This window comes from Sceloporus occidentalis, unplaced genomic scaffold, assembly GCF_023333645.1.
Source record: "Sceloporus occidentalis isolate IW3139 unplaced genomic scaffold, rSceOcc1.0.p SCAF_1, whole genome shotgun sequence".
Lineage (NCBI taxonomy): Eukaryota > Metazoa > Chordata > Lepidosauria > Squamata > Phrynosomatidae > Sceloporus > Sceloporus occidentalis.
Genome location: NW_028316981.1, coordinates 170,037,047 through 170,064,128, shown reverse-complemented (window position 1 = coordinate 170,064,128; position 27,082 = coordinate 170,037,047). Strand labels below are relative to the sequence as shown.

Sequence of the window (27,082 nt, the reverse complement as noted above, 5' to 3'; positions counted from 1 at the left end):
CAACACATGATCTGAAAAACCCTACTCTAATGCAGCTGAAGCTTGCATCTAAACCAATAGAGGGGGGAAAGTGATTTAAGTTGATCAAAACCCCATCCCATGTAAAAAAAAATTACTCTGAATGTTTGACATTTTTAGCTAGCATGTTATACATGCTGAAGTGAATTAAGCTCTCCACCACCCCAGTTAGAACACCAGGAATTCTTGATAGGCTGCTCAGTGAAAGAGCTCTTTTCATCAGTTTCTGTAACCACACATCTTGGTATGCAGGAACCGGGTGCAGGGAGCAAAGCTGAGGATACTTACTCCACCAAGGCCAGGGGGACCTGGAGGACCTGGGGGTCCAGAAGGCCCAGGGTTGCCAGGTGTACCAGGCTCGCCATCTCTGCCACGTGGGCCAGGAATACCCTGTTTAAAAAAGAATACATCATCAACTATTACATCCACAGTCCCAATATGACCCCTAGATTATTTCCTCTTAAACATACAATTCCAATTATCCTAGAGTCATTGATAGTTATGTACAGTATATTTTACCGCTGGAATCAACACATGTTTTGCTCAGTAATAAGTCCCTATTATATTCAGCGTAAAAGTGCATAGGATCACAACTTGTTAAAAGTTCAGAATTAATTCTTCTCTACTAATCTGATGCAAGTATTAATGTCCTAATCCTAAAAAGTATTATACTTCGGTATATAAAAGACTCAGTGGTGTACTAACAGCTACACCAGTACAACGTTATAATGCACAAGGTTATCTTGATGCAACAGTCTGTGGCCTGTAGCATTATTATGGCACTAGAGGCATATCAACCGGGGGATGTTTATGGTTGGGGGCAGGTTGAATCACAGAATTAGAAAGGGGCCTTGTAAGCCATCTTGCCCAATCCCCTACTCAATGCCAGAAATCCAGAGTTAGCCCAGTTCTTAAGAGATGGCTATGCAGCCTTTGTTTGAAAACCCTCCAAGGCGTATGAGCCCATCTACCCTCTCAGAAACATAGAGATGTCCAGTGAGGAAAAGCCTACCCTCAGCCTTGGCAAGTGGCTCTCACTGTTAAGAGGCTTCTGCAGATGTTCAACTGAAATCTACTCCTCCTATAACTTAGCCAGACAGCTCCTACTAACCTCCTGGGCATCAGAGAACCAATCACACCTGATGGTTCCCATGAGAGTGGAGTGTTGAATGTGCTCCAGGGTTTAGCTTGACCATGAAAGGAACTATCCAAAGTGCTGATCCTATTTTGTGGGTAGGGTTCAACAACATGGATAGCTCATTTCAAGTTCAGACTAAACCCCAAAATAGATTCACCACCCCACCAACATGGAGACTACCTGCCATTACCTCAGGGAACAAATCTTTCCCCCTCCCATGCGGCAACCCTTCTAACATTTCAAGAGTGCTGTCATGTCCCCCTTCAGTAGCCCACCCCTTCACACTTTCCTTATAAAATTTCATTTCCACAGAATTTCCATTTGAAACTCATTTCCATGTCCTCCTTTGAACCTCTTCCATATTGTCTACCTTATTGAAGTACAGCATCCAGAACTGGACACAGTACTCCAAATTAGAACTAACACTACTTGAAAATCATGGTTCTGTTAATGCAGCCTACAAATGTATATTCTTCTGCAGTAACAAATACGTTCTCCAGCCCAGAAATCTGAAATGCACAGAGATTTCTTGCACATGCAGTTCCATCCCATGGAGGTAGCAGAGCCATGCCTGCAAAGAATGGCAATAACGATCTTCTCACTTGACAAAAATGCATATGGAAGTCACTGCAAATGGGATGACTCTTTGGCCTGTTACAGACTGCCAAAATAAAGCTGCTTCGGGTCTCTTTGGAGGTATGCTTTTTAAATGATGCATGCATCCTAAGAATCTGGAAGCTGCACCAAAGCTGTACTCCAGTGCTTAGGATTGGAGTGTGGCTTTGGTGCGACCTCCGGACTCTTAGGACCCATGCATTATTTAAATAGCATACCTCCAAAAAGACCCGAAGCAGCTTTATTTTGGCAGTCTATAACAGGCCTTTGTGCACAAAAGAAGCCAAGCACTCAGAACAGATTACTCAGCTGAAATGACTGTGAGACCTTCCATGCCTTGAACCTAATATGAGTCTTTACAGATTCCCTCACCCAGGCTGCATCCGCACTACAGAAATAATGCACCCAATATCAGCTCTTTACAGATTCCTTCACCTAGGCTGCATCAGTATGCAAAGGGATCTTGTAGACCCTTTTAAGGCTAACTATGTGAAAGAAGCTGTAGCATAAGCTTGACTTGGTCTACTTTATCATATGAATGGAGAGTAAGGTTCAAAATACACTGCAAAAGTAATCCAGTTTGAGACCGCTTTAACTGCCCTGACTCAATGCTAGGGAATCCTGGGAATTGCAGTTTATTGTGGCACTAGACCTATCTGACAGAGAAGGCTAAATGTGTCACAAAATTATAGTTCCCAGAATTCCCTAGCATTTAAAGCAGTCTCAAACTGGATTATTTCTGTGGTGTGTTTTGAACCCAAGTCTATGAAAACTTATGCTACAATCTCTTTCACACAGTTAGTCTCAAAGGGACTACAAGATCCCTTTGCAAGTCCAGAAAGGTGTTGCAAAAAGGGAAGTGTGTTATTGTTTCAGACCCTCAATGATCCAGAAATAACTACCAAAAACATTTGAGCAACTAAGCTAGTAAACCAATTTTACAGACACTTCTGTGGATTTTGTTACATGGTCAGAAACAACAGTAAGTGCCCTTTCATTACACAATTGCAGCTGGCCCTCCTTATCCACCAATTATTTATCTACGAATTCAATCAGCCATTGCTTAGAAATATCTAAATATACATATATATATACATATATATAAATTCCAAAAAGCAAACCTTGATTTTGGCATTTTATATAAGGGTCACCATTTCACTATGCCATTGTACATAATGGGGCTTGAGCATCTGTGTATTTTGGTATCCGTGGGGAGCCTTGGAGCCAACCCCCAGTGCATATCAAAAGCCCAATGTACAGCACTATAATGATTCCACTTAAATTACCATGGAGATAGTGGGCTGGAGAGGCACTAGAGCTGTTTGGCTAAGAATTCAAAATACCCTAAAATGAAAATCCCAAAATTCCACAGAAATCAACTATGGTAGTTAAAGTGGAATCATAGTGCTATAATTGTGTAGTATGAAAGGCCCTAAATTTTAATCTCATGAAAGTCATAAATTTAGCTGTTTAAAAAAAAAGCAGAGCACACTGGGGCAGGGACTGAAATCTCATGTCTTTGTTCAGCTAGGTACAACAGCTACAGAGTAAATTGGGTTAATACACCCTCATTTCAGGCCCTGAGCAATTGTTGGTCTGGCCTTGTAAAATCTTTGTAACCAATCTTCTATTTTTAACATAAATTTTCCATATGTGTAGGTCAGGTAAAGGACATGCCTTAAAGAGATGGCAAGGGTGCATCTACACTGTAGACATACTGCAGTTTGACACCACTTTAAGTGGTGTAACTCCATCCTATGGAATCCTGGGATGTATAGTTTTACGAGATCTTTAGCTTTCTCTGTCAAACAGTGCTGGTGCTTCACAAAACTACAGATCCTAGAATTCTGTAGGATGAAGCCATGGCATTTGTCAAGCTGCATTATTTCTACAGTGTCAATGCACCCTTAGTCTTTGAGGAGGACATTAGCCTGACATTTTCATGCAACTCTATGAAATTACAAACGGATGTGTTCAATCGGCCTTCCTCCCAAATAACAGTGCACAGGATTCCCACTTTAATCCCCTGAACAGAGTGTGAATGAGTACATGTGAGAGAATGAGAGTGAAAAAGGGTTGCTGGTATTACCTTTTCTCCTTTTTCTCCACGATCTCCTCTTGGTCCTTGTTCACCTGAAGGTCCCTGCAGCAGGTAAGGACAAAGAACCCCAGTTAAATATTCATGAAGTATTGTTTTTTAAGTTCTTCTCCTCCAAATTATTTGAACAATGTGGCAGGGCAGGAGGAGTCTGTTGCTTACCTGTGGTCCAGGGGGGCCTCTTGGTCCTACAACCTGGAAGAAAGAAAAGAAGAAAAGCACACATAAAGCATGTTAAGTTGGAAGTACACTGTGTACGGATAGTTTTCAAGGGCTATGGGTGAGTGAAGGATGCAGCAAGCTTGAGACTTACATCTTTAATATCGCCAGGTTCTCCTTTTTGTCCCTGAGAAATGCAAAATGTACACAGAGTTTAAAACCAAACCAAACAAGGACCCACCAAAGCCAAGAAGAAATCTGTACAGATATTCTAGCACCAAATTAACCTCTATTTAAGGCCAGTCACTGCTTAAATACTGTGCTATTGTAAGTAGGCCTTAGGCGCCTGGACACTTGAAAAGAGTGGAAAGCATTCCAGTCCTGATTTTGCAAAACTGGAATGCATAACCTCAACCTAAAATATGAATAGTCTTATTGATGTCAATGGAAGTATTCATTGGTACTAAGTTAAGCAAACGTTTCAACTTTTTCACTAGACTTAGAATGAAAATGCTGTTCACATTTCACACCCAGGAGACAGTTCTATAATAATTCACTGTAACTATTTGTTGCAGTAGCTCCGTTTGCTCCTGTAAATATGTTCCTGTTTCTTCACAAGGAATTGAAAACTGTGAGTGTGCACATCCAGAGTCTTAGAGATGCCAGCTGCCCTGCTCCTGTGCCTGAGGTAGCATCTGCACTGCATAACCATTGCAGCTTGACACCACTTTAACTTCCATGGCTCAATGCTACAGAATTCTGGGATTTGCAGTTTCATGAGATTTTTAGCCTTCTCTGTCAGAGAGCTTTCAACTACAAATCCCAGGATTCCATAACACTGAGCCATGGTAGTTAAAGTGGTGTCAAACTGCATTATTTCTGCAATGCAGATGCAGCCTTTAGCAGTATCTTGATTTACAGAAATCAGCCTGTGAAGCTTTGGGAGATCCAGCGGTAACTAATAATGCCATGCTAATATGCTTCTTATTTTTCAGCATTTTCAAGCAGAAATTCAAAGATGGGTTAGATTTTTAAAAAAACCTTGAAAAAAATAGCATTAAAAATTATCATTATTTTATTTAGTGGTCTCACCTTGGGGCCAGGTTGCCCTGTTAAAAACAAGGGAAGGGAAAGGAAGAAAAAGACAATGTCAGAACCTCATTGCAAGTAAATTATATGAGTACTGCAGCATACAAACAAATACCTTTAACCTGTTCACACAAGAAGGAACACACAAACAATACAGTGGGGTAGGAAGACAAGGAGGAAACAATGACTGGATGGTGGCAATGAAGGGAAACTTTGCTTTTCTGAGCCTAACTGCTAAGACTCACTGCTATGTTGGAGATGCTGCTGCCCCAGAAAAATGAGGTGCAGAGGTTTCTTACCTACATGGGGTAGCAACAGGCCCCATGCAAAGGAATAAAAGCAGGAAAGCACAGAGCAAATATTACGATTCCAAGCCAGTCATTGCAGATCCAAAGCCATATGGCAGCAGGCTTGTTCAGTTTAAATCCATTTTGCCTCACAAGAGTATCTTTTCTGTTTATCAAAGGAGCAGTGCACATTTTGGGTTGGAATCCTGTGTACAGGTACATATCCCAAAGGCTAGAGTCCTATGTACATGTAGACTGAATAGGATGGACTGCAGACTTAAGTCTTAATATTTTACCAATTGGTCCCCATTTAAACCACAGTTCAGCTGGAATTGGGACCAGTCAAGACCCTCATAGATTCATCTGTTAAGCACTGTAACTGCATACAGGAAAAAAGAGCAGCTTTAGAAGATTCTTTTTTAAAGGCAAGCATGACACAAAACACAGAAGGTTAAAAGCCACATTCAGCTTAAGAGCAAATGAACATGCACAGAGTCATGATTAACTTTTGAAAGTCCCAACCCTTTACTTATTCTGGCATCCTTACAGTTTCATTTTTTTAAAAAACAAGACTCACAGGAGCCTCAAAGGCAGACAGAATAGGTAAAAGGGTTTTAAAAGGCTACTTCATCAAATTGTAACCCAACTCTTGGGCTAGAACTAAGCAGAAAGAAGCAGGAACTTGAAAGAATGTAGGATGCTTCCTTGCACCCTTGGCCTGAAATTTTCAAACTCTTTGTGGAGCATGCCCCCCTGGGCAATGCTTCGAGAAGTAGGGAAGCGTGATTAATCATCTCCAGCATCTCAGGTATGAAAGCAAGGCCTGACTGTCATTTTCTCTGAACTCCCAATTTTGACCTCTTGATTCTTGGCTCTTAACAAGATATTTGTTAAGAAACCCAAAAACTCTTAAAATGCCCAAAGGGCTTTCTAAATAGAGGGAAACAAACATATTTTCTGCCAGCTTCTTGTATAATTTTACTATGCATGGGCTCATCAAAAAGGAGAATATTCCTTCAGTGTAATCACCACCAAAAGCCTACATAACGATAAGTGAACCTATTGCCATCTGGATGTTGTTGAATGAGCAGCAACATCTAGAGGGCCACAGATTCCCAGAATTTTGGGAAATTAAACTTTTGGAATTACAAATCCCAGAATCCTCCAGGAAGCATGAGACACTCATGCTTGCAAGCTTTTTCACACCTCTGATCGGTGCATTGTGAAGAAGTTGGTGAAGCATAATATCAGCTGGGTGCAATCCAGAGAAAGTAAAGCATGCCCAAATCATACTGGCATTAACGGGATTTAAGGGACTAACTGCTTACAGTCCATTTATTTCAATGGTACTTAAGCATGCTATTGTTGAAATAGTTGTTGAGAAACTTTGAACACACAAACAAATAGCATCCACATCATTGCTAGAATCACTAGACCTTTTCTGGATTGCAACCATTGGCTGCATCTTGCACACAATTTCATTTGGGCATATTTCATTGATTTCAATGAAACTTTATCTTCAACTAATTGTTTAGGATGGGGCAGCTCATCCATAAAAGATCCCATGCAGGGAAAGGTTTTTGCCATTTGATAAATATTTAATCAGACATTTCAGTCTCAAGAGGACTATAAAGAAATTGTTCTTATCCAGCAATCTCTACATTTTCTGACAGAGAAAGCACAGTTACAGAGAGGAAGAGGAAATTCACAGTAACATATACGTAGAACTGTGAAACCTCAACTTATTTCTTAGGGGTTTTTTTGGGAGGGCGGGCAATACCCTGAAGCCAAAAGGACAGTAGGGCACAGAAGACAACTTTATTAAGTGATTGTATTTACTAAGTTTGGAGTAATTTACCAAGACCAGTCTCATGAACGGTCACTTGTCAGATTACCTATGGCAAGTAAAAAAATTCCTCCAGTACAAAATACAAGGAATATTCCCCCAGGCCACTTAAAAGCATGTGTGACTACTTGAAAGTCTCATTTTGGAGGTTGCTTTGTAAAGCTTATCCATGTGAATAGCCTCTCACTAATGCTGCCCATCTGCTTTCCTCACATATCCTTGGCTCAGTTAAGATGTTAAATCACACTTCTCTACTCTCACCCAGTTTCATGAATCATGAGAAGTAGCCTTTCCCAGCAGATGCCTTTCCATGGATGCCACAGATCTAGCATTTTGCATCCATGGATCTTATCAATTTTCCTCTCCCCCCCCCCCACCCCACACCCCACTGTTCTCTCACAAGTAATTTATTTATATGGAACATAAATAAATAAATTACAACCACTGGCAGTGGGCTGGTCAGTTGGACAGATGGGGCAACATTCTCCGAAGGGGATCTCAGGCTTGGGACAATCTCTCATTTCTTCGCAGAGTATATCATCGCAGAGGACCGTCCCAGTGTCACAGACACAGATCCGGCAGGGTTCTGGTTTCCACACATCTTTATCACTATACCTCTGACCATTCTGTACACAGCTGCCTGCCTCCTCTGTGCCGGAAGGGGAAGGGGAAGGGAACAGCAGGGGGAATAAAAAGAAGCAAAAAACCAGAAGAGAGGGAGAGAGAAAGAAACAGAGTCATAACAGCAGCATTGGTTACAGCAATCCTCTATCATAAGTACACAAAGTTGGCCCCTTCTTTCCATGGGCTGGCTTCATACAGGGACATCTCTCTGTTTTCCTCAAAGTTATGAGGACATTGTCATCCACAAGCAGAATCAAAAGGCCTTTGGTTAGCTGTTCCCTCCTTTCACCCAGCCCACCTACAGAAACCCCTCTCAGCTTTCCTCATAATGAGACAACCAGCCTGAAATTCTTTGTGGACAAAAGTAAGTCTAAGGGATATTACAGAACAGTGGTTTCCGAATGCTGGTCCTCAAAGTGTTTTGGACTTCAACTCCCAGAATCCCCACTCAGTTTGGCCAATAGTCAGGAATTCTATGAGCTGACATCCAGAACATCTGGAGGATCAAAGTTTGGGACCACTTTTATACAGTTTCTTGGGAGGCAAGTATTAGAGTAACATTTATGAAGAAAGGTGACTCTAAGGTATTAGTTAGGATTGCCAGGCTGGAAAACTGGAGATTGTGTCTGTGCTTGTAATGGTTGAGTAGAAGAAGGAATTTCAGAAGGTGTTGCTTGTCACACAGGTAACAAGGAATATGTAGTGCAATTCCTTCTGCACAACCATTCAACGTACACAAGACCTCTCCAGTCTTCCCTCTGGCAACCTTAGCTATTTGTGAGTTAAGTGCAAACTACACTTGTCCAAGTCTGTTACTGAATAGCATAATTGGTGTGCATGTTGCCAGGACTCAATGTCCCTTTCAAAGGCATCTAGCAGTTCTAAGACCCTAAGTTAGCTCATCTTTACTGTTTCCAAACACACTGCTAACTCTGAAAGTTAAAAAATGTTGTCTTGGACTGTATACATACTGTAGAAATAATCCAGTTTAAGCCATGGTAGTTAAAGTGGTGCCAAACCGGATTCTTTCTGCAGTGCGGATGAAACTTTGGAGAAACCAAGAATGCCAAAACATCCCCTCAGAAAAACTCCAAGTGACCACCTTGTCTGGTAGTTAAGGGCCTACATCCTCAGAAGACTGTCCATGTGGCCTAACATCTCTGTCAATGGACTGAACTGGAATCCCTTCTTGTGTTAGAAATTCAAGCCCATAGAAGCCACTTTGTGAACATGACAAAGCAGAGAACAAAGTTGTATCAGGCCCCACTACTGTTGATCCAGCGTGCATTTTCTAACCAATTAGAATTGACTGAGCCATGGCAATTAAAGTGTGGTCAAACTGGGTTATTTCTACAGTGAGGATAAAGCCTATGAAAGAGCGCTCTCTGTTATGTGGCTCAAAAGGTGTGGCCGTTTTCTTTTTAATTTTAAAAGCAGATGCAGATCCAACCAAGGTCTGATCAGTGAAGCTTCTGTGTGAGGCTGGGTGGGTTGGAATGAGAAAGTCAGAGAAAGTAAATAGACTTTGGTGCTCTAATCAGGAGAGCTGACAATGTTTGCCTCCCATTATCACAGTTAAATAGGAATGATTCTTGGTGGGGAAGGGGTCAGGAGAAACCTATTGAAACTGTGCCCCTTTGGCACATGCTCCCCCCACCTTTCTTTTTAAAAAACGTCCTCAGAAAGGCTTGACTGCAGCAGTGATATGACAGGGGGGGCATTGTGCGTAAGGGCAGGGGAGCCTGCGGGAGCCCGAGGGACCCATCCACTCATGAATGGGCCTTTTCTCGAGTGCACACAGAGCGCAATTCACATGGCTCTGTTAGGGACTAGTTTAAATAAATATGGGCAACATTTCAGCATCTGGAAGCTATTGCTGCCAAATGCAAACAAACGTTCATAGAGTGAGAACTGAGCACAGTGCCTGACCTGGGAGAACACTTTTTCCTTGAAAAAAAACCCAACACAAACACAAATAAAAGACATGACTCCCAAAAGATGCATTAGGATTAGAGCAATTGGAAAGCCACGATATATGCCAATGTGTCTCTTTCCTTGGCTGAAAAGAATGCAGCAGTATGCCTTAAAGAGCTGTTTAAGGGAAGGTGGCAATAAACACTCCCTGCCTCACTTCAAAGTGTGTGTGTGTGCATGCACACACACACACACCTATGCCATATACCTCTGAAATCCAAAGATGCAGTGTTTCAGCACAAATTACAATAGAGAACAGTGTGAAAGGAAACCAGAATGTTGTGCAGCTGGGTACAGTCATTGAAAGAGAAGAGACAGAGACGTACCTGGCTATAAGGTGGCATTGCAAAGCACTTAGGGTTGTCAGCGGGGAAACTGGAGAGGGCTCCTGTACCTTTCATGGTTGTGAAGAGTATGGAGTTTCAGCAGGTGCTTTTGGTCACACCACCAGATAACAAACAATTCTTGTTTAAATTTCCTTTTCTATACAACCATGAGAAGTATAGGATCCCTATTCAATTTTCACTCTGGCAACCTCCCAAAGCACCTCGAAAATCTTTAGCTTGCTTCCCAGTGAAAGGTGTGTGTGTATGCATGGACAATCATTCCTCCTTGTTCAGAGAATTTGAGGATTGAGATGCCACTTTTAACCCTCCCATGCCTTCCCAGGACAGACTCCATCTTTTCCCCTCTTCTTACCACTGAAAATTCAGATAGATGGAACAGCTGCCCAGTGTCTTTTGACTGGTAGCATGAGGAGGGCTCCATATGGGAGAACCAACTATGCCAGTTTGCCCTGGGTGCCACTTCTGAGCCACACTGAACGCAAGGCCCTTTCTGTCGCTAACGCGGAAAAATTCATCTGCAGAGATTCCTGCAGATGAATGAAAGGAATTCAGTTCCCTTTTTTCCTGGAATTTTGAGCCAAGAAAGAGAACCATGGCTTGCGATCAGGAGCAAAGAGAGGCCTCCCCTCCACACATCCTATTTTTCAGGCTCCCTTCCCTGCAATTGATTTACAGTCTGGAGCATATGGAAGCAGGGATGGAATTCAAAGAATAGGAAACCTGCCCAAAGAAATGAAGAAGAAGAAAAAAAACCACACCAAAAACTCTCTGCCTTTTCTAGCTAATAAAGTTTCCATCTTTCGACCCTGAATAATATCCCAGACAACAAAAGCTTTCTGGGTAGGGGGAAGGGACAGGGTTGCTATACAGTTGACTTTCTCTGTATCAAATTTTGTCATTATCGGTGGCAAAAAAAGAAAGAAAAATTATGTCATTATTGGTGGCAAAATTGTCATTGGATAAAATCTTTTTTGGGGAAAAATAGGGCCTTTCACAGACAAGAAATTAAGATCTTATCAACCATTCCATCTGGAAGGTTTCCCCCACCAAGCCTTGGTTTAAGTGTGTAAGAATGCATGCGTAGGCATGGGGGGGAGATGTGAATAGAACAAATGGACTGATGTGCCTCTGGAATGCCTTGCACCCCTCAGGTGGCCTCTTGAGTTGGGGGAACTTTTTTTCCCTTCTGCTCCTTCGACAGCAAGAAACAACAACAACCAAAAGATTCAGCCTAGCTATCAAATTCCCAAGAGATCTCCCTCTTGCACCTTACTCCACATCTCCAATTCCACTGGGAAAGGGAGTCCCAGATTTTGTGCACAAAGGTCTTCCTTTGTCAAAATAATAATCATAATGATAATTTAAGTCACAAGAGTCTTGCTTGTCTGCTCTGGAATTTTCTCTTTTGTCTGGATTTGAACCACTCTCCGCTAACTCTTTCGCTGCTACCACAAGTGTTCTTTCATCCTTTCGTTTGCCTTAGGTATGTTTTTTCTTCTTCCCAGGAGCAAAAAAAGAAACACTTTGTGGACAATTGTGGCAAGAGAAGTGCACAGTGGTTTAGTCAGATCTTTAAGAAACCTTATTGGATAAGGTTTATAACCACCTTGTTGGTCCCATTTCTAAAAGGCCAAAGCTGTACAGTATTAAGCACATCTCTTAGCAGACGCTGTATGAGGTGCATCTCCCACTCTCTCTTCTCAAGCGACCAAGCATTACAAGGAATAAAAAGGAGCATTACACACAACACACACATCCTTGCATTGTGCACTAATGGAGATGATGATCTGCAGCTTTTCTAGGAAAAGAAGAATCTTAGGAGCTGTAGGAAGAGAAATCAAGTGCAACAAGGAGCCAAAAGGCCAACTCCGCGCGGAAAGTTTGGCTCCACGAGAAAAGCACGGGTACAAAGCCATATTGGTCTTTATTCCTGATCTTTGGTTTTCTGCCCCCCTCTCTCTCCTTTCTTTTCTCCCTCCCTCTCTCCCACCCCCATCCATGTTCTTTTCCAGAGGAGGAAGAGATGAAGAAGAGAGGTCCAACTTACGTATGTCCTCCTCCTGACACTTGACAACTGCTAATAGAATGACTTGTGTGGCTGCCAGGAGCACTAGAGTCCTTGAATGCACAAAGCGGAACATGTCTAAAGGTCAGACATGCAGGACCTTTGTGGGGATGAGGAGGAAAGAGGTGGTGGAGATGGTGGTGGTGGTGGTGGTGGTGGTAGTTCCCCCAGTGGCTACCGAGCCTTCATGCAGCCGGTCCTCTTTGGAAGCAGCAGGAGAAGCCCAAGTACCAGAGGCCCAGCAGAGACTCCTGCTGCTGCTGCTGCTGCTGCCTGCCTGCCCTGTGCCTGGGGTTCAAGCACTGCAGTTTTATGCTCCCTTCCAGCAGCCTCTCTCTGGGGGGGTGTGGATGTGTGTGGATGTATATATATATATATATATGTCTATATGCCCAGGTCTCAGTCCTCCCCTGCCCCCAGCTGAGCTGTAACCTGAGCCCACCGCCTTCTCCCCCCCCCCCCCAGTTACAGACCCCTCCCTCCTGGCCCTGCAGCCTCCCTCTCAAGCCTCCAGCCAAAACGGGTGGCAACCAACACCAGGGCAGCAGGAGGAGGAGGAGGAGGAGGAGGAGGGCCCCTCGCCCCCTTCACCCCCCTGCCTCCTCCTCCTCTTCTTCTCCCTCCTCCTCTTTCTCTCCTCCTCCTCTTCTTCTTCATTTTCCTCTCCACCTCATCCTATCTTCCTCTTCCTCCAATCATCTTCCTCTCCTCCTCCTCTTCTTCTCTTCTTCTTCCTCTCCTCCTCCTCCTCCTCTTTTCTTCTTCCTCCTCTCTTCCCCTTCCTCCTCCTCTTCTTCTTCTTCTTCTTCCTCCTCCTCCCCCCCGATCCTCCTCCCTCCCTCCCTCCCTTTCCCACCTGCAGACTAGGCTCCGAGGGCTCCCTGCAGAGGGGCTGGGGCTGCGTGGCGCAGTGGATGGAGCGTTGGACCATTGGGACTCTGGAGACTTGGGTTCGAACCTTGGGCGAGTCACGCTCTCTCAGCCTCCTCGGGGGATGGCCAGGACAGGCCCCCTCTGCAGAAACTTGCCTAGATGACCCCCTGGTAGCTCCACTTTAGAGGGACAGCGGGATGTTGAACCAGGACCCTGGAGACCTGGACCTCCCCGTGACCCTCAGCCTCCTCAAGGGGTGGCAAAGGCAACCTTCCTCTGAACAAAGCTGGCCAAGAAAAACCCATCATTGGGTCGCCACAAGCCATAAATAACTTCAAGGCACTCAAGAAGAAGAAGAAGCTCTCTGGCAGCGAAGTCTAAAGGGCTTTGTAAAACTACAGATCCCGGGATCCCATAGGATGACGCTACAGCGTTGAAAGTAGGGTCCTCCGGGTGTTTTGGACTTCAGCTCCCAGGAGTCCTGTGCGTTGGACAAGCTGGCTGGGGCTTCTGGAGATGGAGTCCAAAACACCTGGAGGACCAACGTTGGAGAATCACGTGCCTCTGAATTTCAAAAAAACCCTCTTCCAAATAGGAATATCCCACATTGCCATAATCAAGAAATGGTCTCCTTCAGGCTATGGCCCTTTGTTCAGAAGGGGTTCCCCTGAGGCTGAGACAGTGTGACTTGCCCAAGTCACCCAGTGGGTTTCCATGGTTCAGATGGGATTCCAACCCTGGCCTCCAGAATTGTTGTCCAATGCTCAAACCACTAAAAATAATAACAAAATAAATAATAATACTAATATTAAAACATTTGTTTGCCATGGTCTTTCCCTGAAGCTGAGAGAGTGTGACTTGCCCAAGGTCAGATAGTGGGGTTTCATGGCCAAGCGGGGAATAGTGTGACCCTAAGACCCCAAGAGAGTGTGACTTGCTCAAATGGGCCTCCCAGTCCAAGGCGACAAGACATACAGCTTTCCCAGGACCTGTCCTACATTTCAGCCTACATTTTAGCCTTCTGTCCAGGAGGAATTCCAAAAGGACCTCCATTCTGAGCATGACTAAGTGCAAAGGTTCATGATGCATTCAGAGCCCCACTGAGCCTGCGCGAGGGTGCCAATTCAAATTGCTGACTCCGCATGGTATGTAGTGGTGTGATAATTTATTTTGCACTCTCTTCGCTTTGCCTCAGGAATGACCACAATTCTGCGCTTCACGTGAGATAATTAATCACATGAATTGCCTTGGATTCAAACTGATTCTGCTTCCCTTTCCCTTCGGATTTGCTTTGGGCTGTAGTTCAAATTTCATGTGTGATAAACTCCTAAGAACCATGAATTTACATTTACATGAGTGTTTTTAGCTTTTATTTGGTAACACCCTACACTTTTATTGAAATGCCTATGTTTTGTAGGTGCCTCATTCAAGAAAAGAACATAACCAACTCGAGGCTAAAAACACTCAGATAAATGTAAATGCAAGCTTCTTAGTCCTGCTCAAAATGGAGGACATTTTCAAATTCCTCCTGGACAGAAAGTTGAAATGGAGGATATGTCCTGGAAAAGGAGGACCTGGGGGGAGAAACCAACATGCATTTCCTCAGGAGTAAGTGTTGAACAGAGCTTCTTCTCAACCAGGTGTTTTGGGGGCTCACAGCCCTAAAAGTGTGGTGTTGTGGTTTGATCATTTGAGACTCTGGAGACCAGGGTTCAAATTTCGACTGGGCCATAGAAACCCACTGGGTGATCTGGGTGAGTCACACTCTCTTAACCTCAGAGGATGGCAAAGGCAAACCCCCTCTGAAGAAACATGCCAAGAAAATCCCATGTTACATTCTGGGGTTTGTAGTTCAGTGAGGCCTAAGAGCTCTCTGGCTGAGAATTCTAAATGCCTTTCCCTAAACTGCAAATCCCAAAATGTAACAGGAGGCAGCCAGACCAGTTATAGTGGTATAGCAGCATTATAAGAGGGTAGTCATCTATATGTAGAGAGAACTGGTAGCACCTCTGAGACTAATTGAAAGAAAGAAATTGGCAGATGAGCTTTTGTAGACTTGTCTATTTCCTCAGATGCATTTGGTGGCGTGGAAGCCAAGTGTAGACATGCATATGCCCTTGGTATGTGAGGTTGTCAGTTCAAATTACAAATCCTTTGTGTATGGAAGTGAAGTTACAGCTCCAGTTTTAACAATGGTCATTAGTGCACAGAGACATAGGAAACTGGTCTTCGTACATGGAGATGAACTGGCAGATCCAGTTTTGCAATGGGACTAGCTAGTTAGTGATGCTCAAAATGGAGGACATTTCAGAATTATAACTCGCCTTTCTCCCACAATGGGATTCAAGACATCTGGTCACCTAGGGCAAGTCACACTCTCTCAGGCTCAGGAAGACAAAGGCAAACCCCCTCTGACCAAATCTTGCCACTAAAACTCCATTATAGGGTCACCTTAGTGTCACCAGAGTTTGGAAACAACTTCAAGGCACGCAACAACGACAATCTAGTGGTTCATCAGAGGGTTTTCATTTTGGATTGTCTCAAGAGTTCTGAGGATACCCTGGACTGCCAAAAAGACAAATAAATGGATATTAAAATAAATCAGGCATGAACTTTCTGTAGAAGCAAAGTTTGACCAAACTACTATTGTATTTTGGACACCTCATGAGAAGACCTGACTCATTAGAAAACAGTGATGCTTGGTAGCAGGAAAAGAAGGATACCACGTTGCAGATGGATAGACACAATGAAGGAAGCCATGGGCTCTGAGTCTGCAAGATCTGAAGGATAGGGTGACCTGAGGTCCCTCATTCATAGGATCGCCATATGTCACAGTCAACTTGATAGTAAATAACAACAACCTTACTGGTACAGTGGGTGCTTGTTATCCACTGGGGTTTGATTCCAGGACCCCCATGGATACCAAAATCCATGGATGCTCAAGTCCCATTATATACAATGACATGGTAAAATGAAGTCCATTACACAAAATGGCAAAATCAAAGTTTGCTATTTGGAATTTATATATTTTTGAAATATTTTCAAACTTTGGATGCTTGAATCCATAGATTTTTTTAAAACATACAGCTGATTGTATATAAAACTTCTTATAGTAACCTCTGTCATAAGCATGGAAAGAAATTTTCTTCCAGGAACAGAACATCTGCTTAAGAAGAACATGCTTGGAGAAGGGAGGGGAGGTAACTTACAGGTAAAAGCATCTTTACTGCAACCACCAAGCCCAGTTCTTGGAATCTCTGTCTTAGAAACTGAGCCAGAGATCAGCACTTTTTTCTGAAGAACTATGGCCAGACAAAATACTAGACAATACTGGGTTAGAGAGGGAGAAATAGTCTGAACTGCTGCTGATGGGAAAGACCTTTCTTGCTGAAGGGGGCCTGGAAAGCCACTGCCAAATAAGCACCTTCCTTATATTCCAATTCTAAGTGCTATTGCTGACCTACTTCATGTGTTGTATGGTGGAACAATACCATCCAGCATTTGACAAAGGAAAGTCAAACTACATCAACATCAGAATGTGGTCAGACAGCAACAGTTATTAATGAAGCAGACAAGCTAGGAGAGGCTGCAGCAGCTTGTTGTTGCCAGAGACTGTTGGGAAGGGTAAGATTCTGCCAACCTCTTATCTCCCCATTGCTGAGTTAATGGAGAGCAAACTACTTTGCATTTTGAACTCAGTTTGTAAGCTGAGGACGGAGGGGAAAAATGGGAGGATGAAAGAAAAGCTGGGACATTTTAAAAGCATCTGAAAATTGCCATGACAGAGGATTACTAGGGACTGTCCCTGGGAAACTGAAACAGTTGGAGAAGATATAGAAGACGTTTGCTTGAAAACAAGTGGACTGTGATAAACCAAATGTTTAATTCCATAACATCAGTCTGTTTGAAAATCCTACATAAGATAGCTAGGTCCAGAATCCCACCCCATAACTTTGAAACTCCCTCCTTAACATCTGATCCATGTCTAAACTAAGCAGAGTGCACCCAGGCAGCTATTTTCACTTGTTCCATCAGAACATATACTTACGGAGACGTTCAAAGCAAAAACAGTTACAGCTGTATCCCACATTGCAGATGTTTTAAGGCAAAAAAGTAGCTGTGAGCAAGGGGAATAGTTATAAAGAAAAAAGACATCTTAAGTTACACAAAATGGTCCTATCTACCCCCCCCCCCCGACACACACATGGTAAATGTCCCAAGCTGCAAGATGCTTGAATTTTAATCTGCTCAGACAAAAATATGATTGTTTGGACCCTAGAATAGGAGTGCTCTGTAAAGCAACATTTTTGTGCACTTCTAAAGCTGCAGCCATATCTTCCCTTATTTGAGAGTAGGCCCTGCACTGAATTCAGTGGGTTTTTACCTCTGAGTAAATATGCATAGCATCATGTTGGACACATTATGCCCAGGGAATGGATGACTTGCTATGGGATGGGTTGCTCATTTCAATGGCACCTCTTTGCTCTGTGTAACATTTTTAAACATTACATTTATTTTTGAGTTAGCAACACACAAGCAGTTCAGTTATTCATATAGACTAACACAACATCTTCTGCCTAAAAAAATAATCAGCTTTCTGGCCTAGAAGCACCACATGAAAACTTCACAGCAGTGTGTCAGCGAAGTAAATCCTCATGCAATAACAAACAGTCCACTTATTTTCAAAATCCATGTTGTTTAACTTAGAAATTCTGCTCTGTTTACTTTGAGGAGTAATTGTTGGCTGTGAACCTGCTTGTTGGCTACAAGGCAGCATACTCTAGACATGCCCAGAAGCATATGATGATCACATATCTCCCAGACAAACTGAGAATTAAAGCAGAATTCTGATTCTGGTGTAGATTGGCTGATTGTTTTTGTCATTATTTCTGATTTATTGTTGCTTCAGGTTGTTTCTGGCTTATGGCAAACCTAAAGCAAACCTGTCATGGTGTTTTCTTGGTAAGATTTGTTCAGAGGAGGATTGCTATTGCCTTCTCCTGAGACTGAGAATCTTATTACACAGTGGACAGGATGTCATTGTCCCGTCCCTATCTCATGCTTCACATGTGATCATGGGAAGTACTTTCACACTAAATCATTCTTATCCGGACATTATCCCATCCAGAAGGTGTAAGTGAAAGTGACTGCGCGAAAGGCTTTCTCACTACATCATGCTGATCCTGTGAATGAAGTGGAATTGCCCCCTCTTCTCCTATCATTTGGTATTATCGGAACATCCCGTTAATGCAATTCCACTTCACTGATGGGACATGACAGGATCAGCATGATGTAGTGAGAAAGCATATTGCGCCATCACTTTCACTCACGCTTTCTGGATGGGATAAAGACGCCCATCCCCATGTGATAAAGTCCTGAGAGAGTGTGACTTGCTCAAGGACACCCAATGAGTTTCATGACTGAGCCAGCAAACAAACCTTGCACTCCAGAGTTGTAATCCAACACGCAAACCACCACACCATGCTGCTTCACTAGATTGGCTGATACTGAACTGTAACGGCTGCTGATTCATGAAATCTGATTCTTGGGTAGGGTCTGGGGGCCAATCCTAGATTGGATGCAGGATGACCAATGTTTTTTCCCCCCTCTTAATTTTCTAAAGCGTACAGCTAAAGGCATGGGGAGGTTGAACCAGAGTTTGTGTATATATATGAAAAAGGATATGCTTGCCCCTTGTTTTCTGGCAGTTAGTCCAAAATGAAGGAAACAAATCAGATAGGTCGTTTTTCTTTACTCCATAGACAATCTTAAGTCTCCCCTGTCCAGAATCAAATGAGACATATTTGCCATAGCCACACAGAGAACTATATTCTATATAATTCCAGGTTTAGAATCGGAATACATTGTCTTCTGCCATTCAATGCCATGCTGAAGATCTTTGCGAAGCACTGAATACTACTACTCTGGGCATTTACAGATGGTAGCTCTTTGCAATACCAAAGCTAAGGACTGACAAAGTGATAAGCTGGAGTGATAATCATGAGACCTTCCAGGTGTAATTAGACTGCAAGTAACATCAACCATAGATGGCATAACTGGTGAAGAAGAATGCTGGGAATCTGAGTCTGGCAGCCTCTGGAAAGACAAATGATTCCCTGCCTTGAAGCAGGACAATGACACTTGTTAGGAAACACTTTCAATTTCTTGCTTTTGAAATTTGGGGGTGCAGGATTTCTTCTGATTTTAGGGTTGATTTTTCTTTCCAAACTACATGGGATACACAGGGGTGTGGATCCTCCCCATATCCACACACACATACACAAATTATCCTACATAGAGTTCCAGCATGATTTGTTTCCATGGTTTTTAGACAGCAGTAAGCTAACTCCCAAGCCCAGGTGGCTGCACCTCCAGAGTTTCATCTTCTCCAGAGGACTCCTAAGTCGTCATCATGGCCATAATTTGGAGTAACCTGGTCACTTCTCAGGTTGTTTTGTGGGGAGTTGGCTTTTTCCAGGGAGTACTTCAAATTGCATGTAGCAGCCATCAGAGTTTGTTTTCCTTCCCAAATTCTATCAGTGTGTGTTTTCAGCCAAAAATGTATTTTCTCAGCTGAAAAATAGGGGGAGCATATGTCAGAGCCATGAGACAATTGGCGGGGGTCCCAAAGTGCCACATGTGGTCCATGGACTACCCATACCCATTCCCACTAGGGTTGTTTGTCAGGGTGAAAACTGGAGAGGGCTCCAGCCTGTGTAGAAAACGGTTGTACAGAAAAAGAATATCAGCAAGCATTGCTGGTCATGCAACCAGGTAATAAGCAACACCTGCTGAAAGTCCCTCTTCTACACAATCCTTGCAGGTGCAGGAGCCATCTCCAGATTTCACTCTGATGATCCTGATTCCCATCCCAGTTTTTAAGAGGTTCTGCAGCTTTTTCAACATGTTCTGTAGCTTTTTTCAACATCTGTGGGTCAAGCCACTCTTAAAAGCACAGGAGCAAGTGTGTTGCTGGATCACACTGGGCTTTTGTAAAGGTGTAAGCAATACTGGTGAGCCAGTGTGGTGTAGTGGTTTGAGTGTTGAACTAGGACTCTGGGAGACCAGGGTTCAAAATTCCTGCTTGGCCAGGGGAACTCACTGGGTGACAAGTCCCTAAGATAAAGGCAATGGCAAACCCCTCTGAACAAATCTTGCCAAGAAAACCCCATGATAGGGTTGTCATAAGTCAGAAACGGCTTGTGGGCACCCAATAACAAAACAATATTCATGTCTTTGTTAGAAATATATGTAAACATTCATAAACATACACACTCTTCAGCTACATCTTACAGCTGTTACCATAATGTTGGTTATTTAAATCCTTACATTTAATCTAGTCATAAGGCAGGGGCCAGGATTACAAAGGCCTAACTTGGTTGCTTGGTAGTGGAAGGTATCACAGAGGAAGGCTCCAAACTGGCAAAAGCTCATGAAAAGCCAAAGTGATTTCTTGTGGAAATTGTTGCTGTGAGACAGTGTTGAACTGTCATTAAAACAAAAGCCAGAAACACCCTCCCATAGGACTTGTCTTTAAAAGTGTGGCGCAGGGGAGGATCATGGCATTTTGCCCTTGTTTGGACATGCTAGATGCTAAAAATGTACCCTATTAACAAACCATCAGCAAAGCCATACCATTCTTTCTGGACATAGCTACATGGATGCTCATCCCACCAACTTTAAACAGTGGTGCTATTCTGCCAAGGCTTAGGAACAGCTCCAGTGCTTGCTGGGTGCAGCAGGATTTGATAGGACCTCAAAATCTTGTGTGGTTTGTGCCTCCTATTTTTATCTTTCCCTTCAGCCTGTCATTAGGACATAACCGTATTATCTCCTGTGCATTCTCTCTGAGAGGGAGATGGCCACTGATCAAGCTTTGGATTCAGCAACATGTTTCCTTCTTAGCCAGCTTGCCTTGCTCACTTCTTGCTCTGTGCTGAGAAAGAGGAGCTTGAAAGATAAAATGCCTTCATTATTTGGATTTTAGAATTCTCTGTCCCATGGCAATCACATTTCACAGAAATGTCCACAAGCTTTTACTTACTTAGTTACTTACTTATTTTACATTTGCTTCCAGTCTGTACGTTTCTCTTTACAGAGGGAATTTCAGAAGAATTAAAAGGAACTGTGCTTGTATCATCTTCAGGCTCAGAGGTGTGGCATCCATGGCCCTCCTGATGCTGGGCTGCAACTTCCCATCATCCCCCACCCACCCAGTCAAAGAGCCATGATGCTCCCCTTCCTCCCCTCCTAGAATGTTTCAAATCCCACCGCTCTGCTTTGGTACCACGACAAACTACAGTTCCCAGAATTCCATACTATTGAGCCATGGCAGTTAAAGTGATGTCAAACCAGATTATTTCTGCAGTGTGGATGCAGCCCTACAAGCTGAGCCATATTCCATACACCCCAAATAGCATCCAGAATCCAAAGCTGAGAAGTTAACTCTTAGACTGGCAGGTTATTGCTACCTAACCCAACTCCCATGTTCTGTATTCCTTCTTAGTATGCACAGAAGACCTTCACCCCTTCACCCATGGGGTTGGATATAGTCAATAGCAGCACTTCAGCACTGTAGGTTGATACTACTCAAACCATTCCTTTCCTTGAAGAGTTGCATCTTTTAAAAAATGTGGTAGGTAAGAAATGAAGAGACCAGGGTTTCCCAGAATCTAAAACCCAAACGACTACACCACTCTGGCTCACAATTCATAGAAGCTGGGAAAACTTGTTTGTACTATGAACTGCAATGGATTGTGTTTTAAAAATTAATAATGAAAATATTTAAAATTACTACTTTTGGTAAATTTGGTGAGTCCTGGTATTTATCACCCTGGAGAAAAGTTGTCTAGAATTTAAACATTCATATATATAGTGGTTTGAGTGTTGAACTACAACTGTGGAGACCAAGGTTTGTTTCCCAGCTTGGCCATGAAACCCACAGATCATATGCTCTCAGCCTCAGGGAAAGGCAATGGCAAACCTTCTCTGAACAAATCTTGCCAAGAAAACCCCAGGATAGTGTCGCCTTAGGGTTGCCGTAAGTCGGAAATGACTTGAAGGCACACAACACACACACAGAATGAGGAATGTGTGACCCTCTGGATGTTGTTGGACTGCATCTCTTGTCAGGTTTAACTAGCATAGCCAATTATAAGGAATACTGGGAGTTGCAGTCCAGCAACTTCCAGAGGGCCATGTATTCCCCATCCCTGGTGGCAGGTAGAAAGTCCAAATAACAACTTGTCCTGGTACTTGGTGAGGATGGCAAGAAACCAGGTAGAAGAGTTGCAAGTCTCTTTGCCATCTGCAGCCCAACACAGTGCGATCTATGCAAACATTACATGCTGCTAGCTGGTGAGTCTTGTTAGCACCTGCCTAACAGAGTAGAGTGCATGCAACTGTTCAATGTTACTGTGAGATTAAGAGGGGGACACGAGACATGCGACTGGCCAGTTGGTGCTGAGTGGATACCAGCAGGTTACCACTGTTGGGTTTTTGGGTTGTTTGCATACTACAGCTTCTGAGCTAATGGGAACTATCTTTCTGGATAGTGAGGACTTGGAATTTGCACAGCAATATCCTTAAAATTTGACAATCATTCTTAATTCTCCTCAAATGTTACCAATCATTTCCTGCAGGGGTCAGCCCAGGGTAACTGCTGTTTCTACTATTTTAACTTTCTTTACCTATTATGTACACTGTTCATATGCACTTTTTTTAAAAAAATGGTGGCACGGGGTTGCTCAAGGCCCCCAAATAATTAATTATGGAAGTGCTCATTTGAAAGGCCATAGTACGTGTGGGTTTCAGGTTTGGCTGGGGAACATGAGACCACCCCCCAAATGTTGTAGGACTGCATGTCCCATCAGCCCTAACCATCGCAGCTAAAAGTAGGGCCTGATGGCAGCTGTGGTCCAACAATACCTAGAAACCCCCATGGTTTCCATCCCTGTTCTTCCTTCTTGTTGGTGGTAGTGGTCCACAGTTAATTAGGTGCAACCTAGGGGTTGTTCGCACTACCCAAGCATAGCACTACGATTCCACTTTAACTGCCATGGTTGCATCCCATGCAATCCTTCGGGGGTGTTGTAGTTTGTTTAGCGGTACCATAGATGCTCCCTGGCTGAGGATTCTCAAGGCCCGTCTTTCAAATGCCAATCTCAGGATTTTGTACGATGTTACCATGGCGTTACAAGTGGAACCATAGTGTTATAAATGTGTGGTGTTTGAAATGAATTATTTTAATGAATGTGGAAGGAAGCAAAACTAACATAATCCATTCATTTTTAAACTGTTTAGCTTTAAACTTTAGTTTTAAACTTGTTTATTTGAACAGGTTTGTACCGCTGAGGTAGGGTTGCCATTTTTTTTTCTAATAAGCTCCTCATTTTTAACAACTGCTTGGCCGCTATATGGAAGTACACCATGCTCCTAGTGCTTTGTTGAAACAATCTAGCCAGTCTTTGGTGTAAGAATATTTTTTGGTTTGCTTTCTAATAAGAACACCAAGGTTTGCACATTTCTTCATAAACGTGCTAGAAAGGTGCTGCCACATTTCCTTTTTGTTCCTCCTGTCCCCTTTCATTCTTCCTTTTTATAGAAAGAACTTGAGACTTCAAAAAAAACCAAAGAAGTGAAACCGACAGAAATGTCCATTACTACTTTTGATACCATGGTTGTAAAGATTTACAGATTCCTTCTCTGGCTTTGTGACATGTGTCTTGATACTGGCACAGAAAACAAAAATCCCTCAGGCAACCTATTACAGGACTTGTGCATACATCGTAAAGCAATTTAGAAAACACAGACATTTTCTGTCCCCAAGGGTAATATGAATGAAATATTATTCTGAGGGAGTTGTGTTTTTGTAGGGTTTTTTCTCCTTTGTAAATGGTGTGCTTAGTGTTTTTTTGTAAATGATAATGATGGTTCAGAAAATATTAATATAAAACATGTTAAAAACAGAAGCAGTGGTATTTTTCATGGCAATGAAGCCTCAGGGCATGGCTGAACAGAGGCTGAACTTTAGGATCAGGGAAGAAAGCTTGAAACCATCCGATATTGAAGGAAAAGCAAAGGACCCATAAATCATGAGGCTACTGAGTAATAAATTTAATGCCCTTGAAGTCCATCTTAAAACAAACGGGGGGTTGTGTGGAAGTTGCTTTTTGAATGACGTATGTGTTTGTGAGTGGGGATGGCAACCTCATAAAGGACAATGATTAAAAACTCTTTTTTTGGCTTTGCTTTTACCTGCATAGATTTTTTTTTTTTTTGGGGGGGGGGGAGTCATGCTATGAATTGTGCTGTAAGATCCTATAGCTCCAAGCTGCTGTGGGAAAGTGCATGAGCCTCAGACCTTTGCCCCTTCTTAAGAAAGATGAAAGCAGACAGCAAGGAATGTTGTTTCCCAGCCCTTTCTCGTCCCTTGAGTCTGCTCTGAGCTCTCACACACCTTGGGGAATGGAGGCCCATCTGGACATACAGGATATCTTATTATTATTATTATTATTATTATTATTATTATTATTATATCCCGGCTTTCTCCCAAAATGCGGCGAGCAAGTGTAAAACAATACAATTTAGAAACAATTCAAAATTGTCTTTTGTATTCCTCTTAACGATGAAAGCAATGAAACACTGAAGGTGCTTAAATCCCAGCCATGTTTCCTTTCTCCCTTATGCCTTAAAAAAGTAGCCAAACTTCAATTGGACAATAATTTGCTAATCATTTGTGAGAACTGTGGTGTTCAGCCAGGTCAGGACCCCACGGCATAACTGAGCCAGTTGGTCTCCGGAGCAGAACTGGCAAGATTGTGAGTGCAGTGCTATTTCAGATTTATCCAAACTTCTGCTTCCCGAACAATGCTTCTGCTTCTGGCTTCCAGAACAATGTTGCTACTAAACCAACCTTAATTTGAGCCAGTGGAATCAGGAATCAGCCCTGGGATTTGTTTGTTTGTTTGCTTCTCCCCCCTCTCCACCGCCGCCAAATATAATGTAATATATTTATAAACAATAAGGGAATAATTTAAATGCTATAATTTAAATACTGTAGCTCCATCCATCCTATGGAATCCTGAGATTTGTTGTTTTGCAAGGTCTTTAGCCTTGTGTGCCAAGGAGTGCTACTGCTACACCAAACAACAAATCCAGGATTCTGTAGGATGGAGCCATGGCAGCCAAAGTGGTGTCAAAATGCATTATTTCTACAATGCAGATTGTAGATGAACCCTTGGTAATGTTTGCCCTCGTTGGCACAATGTAACACAGATCCTATTGGGGGAAAGTGTACTCTTGTCTTTTTAATATTCATCATGAAATCTGAAAAATAAACAGAAGTCCTTTAATCATCATCATCATCATCATTAAAAGACTTCTGTTTATTTTTTTCAAATTTCAGGGATGAAGTTCAAAAAGATAGAAGTACATTTTTCTCCCAACAGGCCATCTATTACATTGGGCCAGTGAGGGCAAACATTAGAGAGTGCATCTATACTGTAGAAATAATGCAATTTGACACCACTTTAGCTCCATGGCTCCATTCTGCAGATTCCTGGGATTTGTAGTTTTGTGAGTCACCAGCACTCTTTGGCGCAAGAGAAGGCTAAAGATCTTGTAAAACAACAAATCTCAGAATTCCATAGGATGGACCTACAGCATTGAAAGTGGTGCCAAACAGCATTATTTCTAGTAGTTAAGGTAAGGAGTCAACATAAAACTAATCCTATAATCTACTTATTTTCTTCTCTGGTACTCACACAATGGCGGGATACAAACCGCCGCTTTGCGGCGCTTCCCCGCCGGCTCCATTTGCTCTGCGCGGGAGCTGCAGCAGCCAAACCGCGCGGCTCCCGCGTGGAGCAAAAAAGAAGCTCCATTTCGGAGATTCTTCTTGCGGCGCACTGATGATGTCGTGAAGTGCCGCTGGCGCATTCGCGACATCATAGGCGCCGCGACACGTCTGGACGCTATGCGTCCAGTACGTAAAGATGGCGGCGCCCATGTGGAAGGGGCGCCGCCATCTTGTACGTATTGTATACGTACTAGGGTTAGGGGGGTGCGGAAGCACCGCCCCTTCCTAACCCTAGTACGTATACAATACGTACTATATGGCAGTGTGTATCCCGCCAATATATTTTAATGCCTATTTTCCATCTTAATTTGGAGACCAAACAAAAATGTTTAATTCTTACTTTTTGTTAACATCTGGATCAAGACTGAGGGAATATGGCATTTTTGATTAAATTTAGAATCTCTCTCTCTCTCTCTCTCTCACACACACACACACACACACAGACTTATTAGAGCATGGAGGTCAATGTAGGTTTCTGAGAGAAGAAGAGCATGACATACTGGAGCTCAGTCCTCTGCTTACTTCAGTTGCTGCAAACTGAGTTCAAAGCATAAAAGTAGTTTGCACTCAACTCGCAGGGGGAGAGGAATATTCAGAATCCTGTCCTTCCCAGTAGGCTGAGGCAAAAGCAAACTGCTATAGCTTCTCCTAGATTGTCTGTTCTGCCTCCTTAATAACTTTTGCCATCTTACATTGATTATGCTTTGCTCATACATGGATGCTGTTTGGTCACACATGTCCTGATTTTCATCTATGAAATACTGGGGGTATGCAAAAGCAGCCTCAGAACATTTCCCCCCTCTCTGTGTCATTTAGTACCCTCTGTCTGCTCCCTTAAAGCTGTAATTCCAATTCAGGAATTTGTGGCCCAGGTGTGGGGGGCTTAGTAGCTACTCCAGACAGCAGCCTTAGAAGAAAAATCTGCTCAGCACTAATAATTAAAAGCACAGACAAGCAAAGATGTGGAAGAACATCATATCTGACACAAAGGTCCAGGTGCAGATTTGTTAGCTTTTTCTCCCCAAGCCATACTTCTTGACAAGTACCCAAAGCAGGCAAGAAAGTACAGGCTTAAACCTGCTTGGCTTTC

General features: G+C 43.0%; 1 protein-coding gene across 1 annotated transcript in view; it reads right to left on the bottom strand.

Annotated features, from left to right (window-relative positions):
• The window catches only part of LOC149322716 (uncharacterized), a 94,866-nt gene extending 82,361 nt beyond the window's left edge, over positions 1–12,505 (bottom strand). The window contains exons 1-7 of the mRNA XM_089481945.1: positions 12,243–12,505; positions 7,693–7,899; positions 5,121–5,137; positions 4,183–4,215; positions 4,032–4,064; positions 3,861–3,914; positions 307–408 (exon numbers count right to left, since the gene is read on the bottom strand). Coding sequence (XP_089338071.1) covers positions 307–408; positions 3,861–3,914; positions 4,032–4,064; positions 4,183–4,215; positions 5,121–5,137; positions 7,693–7,899; positions 12,243–12,336 — 540 coding nt within the window. The 5' untranslated portion in view covers positions 12,337–12,505. The remainder of the gene's footprint in view (positions 1–306; positions 409–3,860; positions 3,915–4,031; positions 4,065–4,182; positions 4,216–5,120; positions 5,138–7,692; positions 7,900–12,242) is intronic.
• Between the last annotated feature and the right edge of the window lie 14,577 nt (positions 12,506–27,082).